Source organism: Puntigrus tetrazona, chromosome 20, assembly GCF_018831695.1.
Source record: "Puntigrus tetrazona isolate hp1 chromosome 20, ASM1883169v1, whole genome shotgun sequence".
Taxonomy (NCBI): Eukaryota; Metazoa; Chordata; class Actinopteri; order Cypriniformes; family Cyprinidae; genus Puntigrus; species Puntigrus tetrazona.
Genome location: NC_056718.1, coordinates 25020116 through 25029947, shown reverse-complemented (window position 1 = coordinate 25029947; position 9832 = coordinate 25020116). Strand labels below are relative to the sequence as shown.

At 38.0% G+C, this 9832-nt stretch overlaps 1 protein-coding gene across 7 annotated transcripts in view; it reads right to left on the bottom strand.

The window, feature by feature from the left end:
• Positions 1 to 975: 975 nt before the first annotated feature.
• The window catches only part of eef1db (eukaryotic translation elongation factor 1 delta b (guanine nucleotide exchange protein)), a 10275-nt gene continuing 1418 nt past the window's right edge, over positions 976 to 9832 (bottom strand). For 2 of the 7 annotated variants that reach the window (XM_043219902.1, XM_043219901.1), the window contains 7 exons: positions 6326 to 6440; positions 6040 to 6111; positions 5093 to 5164; positions 4066 to 4150; positions 2975 to 3279; positions 1170 to 1364; positions 976 to 1088 (listed from right to left, as the gene is read on the bottom strand). In XM_043219902.1, the coding sequence (XP_043075837.1) occupies positions 1050 to 1088; positions 1170 to 1364; positions 2975 to 3279; positions 4066 to 4150; positions 5093 to 5164; positions 6040 to 6111; positions 6326 to 6439 (882 nt within the window). In that variant the 5' untranslated portion in view covers position 6440 and the 3' untranslated portion in view covers positions 976 to 1049. Of the gene's footprint in view, positions 1089 to 1169; positions 1365 to 2974; positions 3280 to 4065; positions 4151 to 5092; positions 5165 to 6039; positions 6112 to 6325; positions 6441 to 7770; positions 8592 to 9832 lie in introns of all 7 variants that reach the window. The other 5 variants (XM_043219904.1, XM_043219903.1, XM_043219898.1 and 2 more) reach the window with 4 other exon arrangements.

Genomic DNA, 9832 nt, shown 5'->3' with positions numbered 1-9832 from the left:
CAGCGACTCTTTGAATGACTCGGGAATCGCGACTCCCGAATGAATCCTGAACGATTGGTTCAGAAGTGACTCCCGCGCCGTGACCTGTATAAACGTTACTGGAGCTTTGACATGAAAACAGCTATGTTTATGCACACAACACGCGACACAAATGTATCAATGACCGAGTTAATTTTTTTTAACCGATTCATTCATTTGAACCGAACAGGCGCTAGACTCTTCCCAGTGACTCCACGCTGAACAACACCGAGTCCACGTCCTGCAGTTTAACTCTTTCCTGTCTATTCACGGTCGAAATCAAAATAGAATAAAGTATTATAATGTGCTGATGTAAAAGATTACAAGAAAGAAAGAAAAAAAAGAAAGATAAAACTATTTATACTGGATTTAGGTTAATTTTTTTCAAATGCTCTACCACTTATAAATATAATACCATCTAAATTACTATAAGTACATTCTCCATCTAATCTGAATATCTATCAAATCAGCTTATTTATATTATATATATATATATATATATATATATATATATATATATATATATATATATATAGAATATACACACACACATCTCCATCCATAAATATTCAGATAGATTTAATGGATATCAAATATCTAACTGATTATCTACCCTATCGACCAAATGTTTTTGATTATTTATCCATCAGATATCTACCTAAATACCTTAACATCCTCGTACCCGACGGATCTGAAGAACAGATTTGTTTCCAAGCAGCTATAAGAAGTGCTGCATTAAAACAGAAGAGCATGTAAAGATCTAAATCACATATGAACAGCAGTTCTGCCTCGGTGTGTGTCATCAAAAACACCAGAAATGGTTTCCAGGATCACACACACACACACACACACACACACACACACACACACACACACACACACACACAACGACTGTAATTCTCCTCAGCATCAAACATGTTTAATCAGATGTGACTATAAAAGACAGACCGAGACAAATACATTTGAGCTCTTTTATTAACTGATATTCATCCAGCAGCAGCAGCGTGAGTGTTTGTTGGTGTTTCTGTGTGTTAGATCTTGTTGAACGCCGCGACATCCACACTCTGAACCTGTGACACAGAACAAAACATGTCAAGCTTCGGGTGACGCCTCAAGTCTCAAGCACGCGGGTTTATGAAGACGCTACTCACGTGGTCCTCAAACTTGGTGATCTCCTCCTCCAGGAAGTCTGTTCCCACCTTGTCGTCCTCCACCACGCAGTTGATCTGCAGTTTCTTGATGCCGTAGCCCACGGGAACCAGTTTGGAGGCTCCCCACAGAAGCCCATCCACCTGCACCGACCGCACGCACTCCTCCAGCTTCGCCATGTCTGTCTCGTCATCCCACTGGGGAAAAAAAACATCAGTGAACTTGAGAAGCCTGCCCATAAAGATCCAGGGCATTTTTAAAGGTAATTCAGTTTAGCTAAAAAATGGATGGACTATCATGCAGTAGCTAGGGTATTACAAATGGATGCTTAGTGGTTGCTAGGCAGTTGCTAAGGTTGCTGAGTGTCGCTAGGGCCTTGAGAAGCCCGCCCAGAAAGATCCGGGGCATTTTTTAAGATAATTCAGTTTAGCTGAGAAATGGATAGACTATCATGCAGTTGCTAGGGTATTACGAATGGATGCTTAGTGGTTGCTAGGCAGTTGCTAAGGTTGTTAGGGTGTCGCTAGGGCCTTGAGAATCCCACCCAGAAAGATCCGGGGCATTTTTTAAGATAATTCAGTTTAGCTGAGAAATGGATAGACTATCATGGAGGTGCTAGGGTATTACGAATGGATGCTTAGCGGTTGCTAAGGTTGCTGAGTGGTTGTTAGGGTGTCGCTAGGGCCTTTGGCAGGTTGCTAGATGGCAGCTAGGATATACTGGATGTTGCCGGGGTGTTCTGGGCGGTCGGTAGGGAACTAGGTGTTTTGGTTGGTTGCTAGGGTATTCTGGAAGGTGTTTTATGTGGTGTTACTGGGGTGTTCTGGGTGGTTGCCGGGGGGCGGGGTTCTGACAGTTGCTATTCTAGGTAATTGGTAGGTTAGCTGAAGTAAAGCAATTCACAAAGATGAAGTAAAACGTTAAATGAAAAGTTATAATGCAAGTAAAAATTAAGTCTTTAAAAATGACTACCAACTAACACTGAAAAAAAGTTAAAGTTAAAACTAAAATTAAAATAAAAGATCAAGCTAAAACTTAAAAATTGAATGCTGAACACTGATTGATTTTGGGTTATAGGTGGTTGCTAGGGTGTTACCGTTATCTGTTAGGCTGTTCCAGGTAGCTGTTAAGTTGTTTCTATGTGGTTGCTAAGGTATTCTAGGTAGAAGTAAGGTTGATTCAATGTTGTTTCTATGTGGCTGCTAAGGTGTTCCAGTTATCAGTTAGGTTGTTTCAATGTGGTTGCTAGGGTATTCTGTGTAGCTATTTCTATGTAGTTGGTAAATAGGTGCTATGGTGTTTCAGGTAGTTTTTTTAGTTGTTTCTATGTGGTCGCTAGGGTATTCCAGGTAGAAGTAAGGTTATTTCATTGTTGTTTCTATGTGGTTGCTAGGGTGTTCCAGTTGTCAGTTAGGTTGTTTCAATGTGGTTGCTAGGGTATTCTGTGTAGCTATTTCTGTGTAGTTGGTAAATGGTTGCTTGGGTGCTTCAGGTAGCTTTTAAGTCGTTTCTATGTGGTTGCTAGGGAATTCCAGGTAGAAGTAAGGTTGTTTCAATGTTGTATCTATGTGGTTGCTAGGGTGTTCAAGGTAGCATTTACGTTGTTTCTAGTTAGTAAATGGTTACTAGGGTGCTTCAGGTAGCTTTTAAGTCGTTTCTACGTGGTCGCTAGGGTATTCCAGGTAGAAGTAAGGTTGTTTCAAAGTTGTTTCTTTGTGCCAGGGTGGCGTTTTTCTACGCGGTTGCAATGCAGCTCCTAATTGGGGGAAAAGATAACACGTGTGAACACCCTGCTGCAGACGCTTACCGGTTTGACGTCTAACAGGATGGACGATTTAGCGATGAGGACAGGCTTTTTGGCCTTTTTGGCTGCGTATTCCTGCAGCCGCTGCTCTTTCAGTCTCTCGGCCTCCTCGTCCACCTCTTCATCGCTGCCGAACAGATCGATGTCGTCCTCATCCTCGTCTTCCTCTTCCCGTTTCGCAGGAGCGGCCGGGGCTTTCTGAGAAGCGACGGGACCAGTGCCGTTAACGGTTGGCGCTGTCGTCCGTTTCTCCAGCGCTGACACGCGGCTCTCCATCTTACCGAGAGCAGAACGCAGCTCCTTCACCACTGAGAAACACCACCAGAGCAATTAAAGAAGTGCTTGTAGAAGATCACATGCAAGACGTAAACAAACGATAGCTCAAATGCAAATATTAACTGCTGGTCAAATTTAATGATGAATATGTTATTTGTCCACCTCCAGATGTCAAAGTTAATACTATGATTTATTTGATATTATTACATCCATTGCATGGGATTAAGAGATAAAAGATGCTGAGTCTAAGCAAATGCATTTAATTTTATTTTCATTAACCAAAAACTAAAATGAAAGAAATTACGGAATGAACTATGACGCATGCACTTTTGAAACGAAGCTTTAAAAACTAAACCAAAATTGAAATACAAAATTAAACAAAATAAAGAAATAAACTGAAAAGCCAACTTCAAAATGAATAACTAAAAGCGAATTAATAACAAAAACATACCTACAGTAATAATAAAAGCGTATGAAAAATATAGCATAATATTACCAAAAAGGTATACAAAGGGTATACTATTAAATTGGAAATAAAAAAAAAACTAAATTAAAATTAAAACAAAAGAATTAAAAACTATACAAGTATACAATTTAAAACATGAACATGAATAAAAAAAAAAATATAAGAAACAATTATAGTAATAATAAAAAAATTCATAATAGCACAGAAAAATTATGTGCTTCCTTTCTAAACACCGTTCATTAATTTTTAAGTGACCAAAGGAATCAACATCAATCAAAATGTGAATTAGGATCGCTAAATGCTTTCTGATTTTCCGTCCTGAAGCAAAGCTACGAGTGTCTGTTGAACACACCTTTGTGTAGGCTCTGGTTCTCCAGCTCCAGGTCCTTCATGCGTGCTGCAAGCTCTCCGAAATCAGCAGCGCTGCCTCCGCCGCTCTACACACACACACACACACACACACACACACACACACACACACACACACGAGTTCCCATCAGCCCCTGCTATGAAACAACCGCCCAATCAGAGGATCTGGTCTACATACACACTAACTACACACACAACTACAGTCTGTTTCTACACTACTTTAATGTACCACACGACTCACAACATAGATTTCACTACTTTGTCATGCAACGTTTAGACGCGTTTTGATTTTATATTAGCAGTTGCTTCAGGAAGTTTAATTTCTTTCTGTGAATCGCTTTAAAATGTCTCCATGATTCAAAACTGCTTAAAAAAATAAAAATAAAAATTCAGTAATTCATTTGCACCCTCAATCAAAATCATTTATTGGTGCATCGATTCCCAAAGTTTCTGGGGGGCTTGTTTTGATAGTTTTTGTTTTATTTTAAAATGGTTTTTTTTTTATTTGACATTGCTATGATTTAAGTAATTATTAGGTAAACAAATCATTTAGCAATATATATATATATATATATATATATATATATATATATATATATATATATATATATATATATATATATATATATATATATATATATATATATATATAAATCTAAATTTTAATATTTAAAATTATTTTATTTTATAATATTTTACTATTTTAATTTGATCTCAGCAAGCATTTATCAATTTAAGTTTAATGTGTACTAAAATGTTACATGAAATAAGTCAGAAAAAAACCCTGATAAAATAATAATAATAATAATAATAATAATAATAATAATAGTAGTATCAAAAAAAGACTGATGCAAGTGTTGCTCGTTTATGGTCTCATTAACAACAAACACATGCATCACAGACTTCTGAACATATTTCTACAGGGACATGCATGCAAACATGCACACGCTTCACAAGCCCACCGACTCGGGCGTGAGCTGCTTTAGTGTGTGTCACACACACACACTTACAGGAGACGAGCGGTGGGAAGGGTTTGATATTTTAGGGGCGGAGCCTCTACTTGGCTGCAAGGTAGTCTTCAGCTACAGGAGAGATCATTTATGAGGAAAGTGCAGATGAAGGAAGAGAACAGATGACTTAGGAGATATAAGCTTGGCTCTGTCCTAAAACCTAGCGAGCTGCCTACATAGCATCAACGCTTTCTGCCTATGTAGGCAGCAGACAGCAAGACAACTCACTAGGCTTTAAAAACGGAAGTAGAGATGCATGATTTGTAAAAATAAAAACACTAACAAACTGGCTGGTGACGAGAAAACTTTATGGGCTTCCTGTGTTTTTCCGCCAAAATTAAAAGGTTTCATATGAAATGAAAACAAAAAAAACCCAATAATGTAAGGCAGGCAACAGCTGAAGCACAGTAAAATAAAAATAATTATAGTAATTATTTTTATTACCTTTTCTTAAATACTCGTTTTTTTATTTCACAGTGAATTACAAATGTTTATTTTTATTTCTACATAGTAATGACAACAGCAACAATGACAATGATGATATTAATAATAATTAACAATTACTGATATGTAATTGTGCATATATTTCGATATCTTTTATTAAGAAACGACTAATAACAAAATGTATTACTATATTTATAGACAAACATTTTACAGTTGAACAAAATCATCACTATATTATATTTCTTAAGAACTAATCTTTATTTTAGAGAACTAATATATATATATATATATATATATATATATATATATATATATATATATATATATATATATATATATATATATATATATATATTTTTTTTTTTTTTTTAATGCAACATTATTATTATTATACAGTCATACAGATACATAATTATCTTTTTTGTTCAAACTGTACAAATCCCTAGAAAAGAGCTAGTTTGTAAAGTTTGAAGAGTAAGGTTTGGGTTTTTTGCTCAACTCACTCCAGCGAGAGACTTCTGGATGTTTTCTCGCGCTCTTGCGATGTCCTTAAGTATACTGTTAGCTCCAGTGTCCTGAGACGAGAGACAGAGACAAACCTCAGTGTGTGTGTGTGTGTGTGTGTGTGTAGACTGTTTCTACAGCTTTAAACAGTGGAAGGTATACACACCGAACGCAAAAGCATCTACCAAATGCATGGAAATAAGCAAATGCCACGTGGAACAGTTGTATTGGAGCGCATGCTGTATATATACACCGATGCTAAAGTGTAATAGATATATTTATTACCTGTTTGGGCTGTGTGGGTCCATTCACCCGCTCATAAAACTGCCGCTCCGCTTCATCATAACGCGGCTTATCGAACCAGATCCTCTCCTGCGCCAAACACTCTGCTGCGGTCATTCTGCAAAACACACACGAGACCTGTAACCTCCTCACCAGACCGACGCCTTCAGTGAACTGATAAAAGACTGGAGTGATTGGTTATCGGTTTGTCCCTTGATGAAAATGATGGGATGCTTCAGAGGAATCTGTGACGCGCAGCAGCGTTGGAGAGTTTGCCAATGGCTATTTTTATACTTAAAGCTAAAACAAACAAACCAAATGTGTTTATTTTATTTTAGTAATTTTGCCGTGGCAGCATTTCTCATTTTTATTAAGTTTAACTTGGTGTACTAAAATAACACTTACAATTTAATAAATAAATATTATATATATATATATATATATATATATATATATATATATATAAAAAATAATTTTACCGTAGAAATTATTATACATATAATTTCTACAGTAAAATTATTTTATATGTATAATAATTTCTCTGGTAAATTTTATATATATATATATATATATATATAAATAAATAATTTTACTGTAGAAATTGTATTTTCTGTCATTTTACAATTTTACTGTGAAATAACACTTATTACATTTATTTACCAACACTACAAATTTTTTATTTGCATTATTAAATGTAATAATTTTTATTTGATACTTGCTAGAACATCATTGCTAATTTTATTTTAGTTAAACAATGCGCTAAAATAGAAACTAAATAAAAAATAAAAAAAATAAAACTAATTAAAAAGACTAAAATTACTAAAATGAAACGTCAACATCATTTGACATCAAAAACGAAAATAAAATGAAGTACTATTAACAGCATCTTGTGATACTAAAACAAGGTACTCCCCAAAACTGGTGCACGGACAGAATATACAAAATAATATATGCTAATGCAACCATGCAAAAATAACAAACAACATCAAACAAATGACGAAACCCAAATGATACAAAACTGAACTCAGACAAAGGACTCTTTCAAGCCAACAGACAGCAAGAATGAAGGTGTAAGAGAGAGCGAAGAAAAACTAAGAAAAACGGCATGAGAAAAATGCGCGATGACATGAAGATATAGAAAAGGCTGTTAAAAGTCTGCACGTGAGTGCAATGGATGAGACTAATGGTTACCTGAGAGTAAAATGTCAAGTAATATTTAATCAATTCTGTCATTTACTAACCTCGAAGTCGCTCCAAAACCGCATGACTTTTTCGCCACGAAACACTCAAGACTGTGATTCGTGGGAGGCTCAAGAAACTAAAGCGACGCGGGTTTGGAGCAACAGGAGTGTAAAAAAAAAAAAAAATGACAGAAATTTAATTTGGCGCTAAACAAACCAATTAATTGCGTGTGAGGAAAGTGAACTCTCTCGAGCATCGAGTCGTACTTCTTCAGCTTCTGGCTAGAATGGTTTTTAGGGGGTTTGCAGGATCTCCCCGGCCCCTCTTCGTAGAAACGAGTCTCCGCCTCCGCGTAGCGGCCGCGATCTAGCCACACCCTCTCGCTGTCGGCGTGCAGGAAGTAGCGGGGCGCTGCTCCCAGTTTGACGGCGGCGCCGTTGGATTCGCGTCGGCCGCAAATCGCCGGCTTTTTTTGCGCGTCGCCCCGCCGTTTGGAGTCGGACTCGTCGGTTCTCGGCAGAGAGCTCCGGCCGCACGCGTTCCGATAGAAAGTCGCCTCGGCTTTATCGAATAGAGGCTTCTGTAGCCACACCCCCATCGGAGGCGGCGGCAAGGAAGGGAGGCCGTTGACCGATCCGGAAGCCGGTGTGGGCGGAGTCGGGGTTTGCGATCGGTAGCCTTCGTCGCAGCTAGGGGGCGCTAGCTGAAGAGATCTCGGCTGGTCGGGAGCGCGGCCCACGAACCGGCTCTCGGCCCGGTCGAAGTCGGGTTTGTTCACCCACACGGTTCGAACGACGTGATGGCAAGCCTCTCGCTCTCCGTGATGGCAAGCGCCTCGCTCGTTTCTTGAAGAACTCGCCGGAGCGTTGGTGCCGTTTTGCTGCCGCAGCAGTCGCACGTAGTAGAGGCTCTCCGCTCTTTCATACGCCACGCGGTCGAACCACACCACCGAGCACTCCGACCTCAAGCCCTCCAGCGCCGCGCCGGACAAACGTCCCTCGGCGCCCGCGGCGGTTTGCTCCGGCCGGCGTTCGGACGAACCGGAATGATTCGAAGACGAATTCCTATTGCTTCTGTTGCGCATTTTCTTGCGTCCAGACACACAGAGGCAGAAGAGGAGTGATAAATAAACGAAAAAGAGGAAAGGGAGAGTGACAGGGAACTGGAGAATTAGTCACACGGCAGTAGGATAACATTAAACATGAAGCGTGTAAACTGCACGTATGCCATTTTGGGTTTAAAGGAATGGTGCACGATGGGTTTCTGGAGCGAAAATATTTCTAACATAAAACTCTAGCACATCATATAGCGATAGGGCTTCTCGGCTGACTTCGGACTCGACGTACAACACGTGACGTAAATTGCGTCGTACGTTAGCCAAGAAGCGGGAACTCTGCGTTCTCGCGGGAAATAACAAGTCCGTCATGTTATAATTTTGAAACTAGAAATATTTTTGCTACAAAAACCCATCAGTCTATTTCAGAAGTCTATATCTGATTCCAGATATATCTGATTTACGGAGCTTAAAAATAATTAGCGCTATCCAACGAGCGTTACGGTGCTTGGAAGAGCCAGGATTAATATTTTTTTAAAACTCACCATGTTTGTCTGAATGGACAAAGTCATATACAGCTAAAATGGCCTTGGGGAGAGTAAAATATCATTTTTCATTTTTGGGCGAACTATTCCTTTAATTGCAAATTATTCAAAAATTATTAAAAAGTTAAAGAAATTAATTTGCATTCAAATTGTCGCACGATGTTGAAAAACAAAGCAAATTTTTAAATAAGAGAGAGAGAGAAAAAAACTACTTTTATTGCTGTAGAATATAAATATAAAGAGCTTTTTAAAGTAGTGAAACACATACTATTAGTAAAATAGAAATAGCTTAATAAAACAAGTTTCGTTAATTAATAAACAAAAAAAAAGTCATTAAAGATTGTTATTATAAAAGCAGATTTTCTCCACACATGGACAAGTTATAAAATCGCAATTACAAATTAAAAGCACAATTCAGAATATTTTCTTCGGAATTAATTTTACATTATTATTTTGCAATTGTGATCTGAATTGACATAAAAAGTTGCAATTACTTTAATATTTTTTATTCTTCGGTGGGAATAAGTTTCTATATCAAGAAACCTGTTCGTAGACAGTCATTACACAACTTAATTGTTTAACATTTTAGTTTTGCGGAGCTAAACTCACAAACCTTTGAAAACGGGTTTCGGTGTGGGAGCTTTAGAAAACTATATCGCGTTTTTTAGTCATTTAGGTGGATCTATGGGCACAGAGTGGGATTATTTAGTTGCCTGTACGTAAAACGTT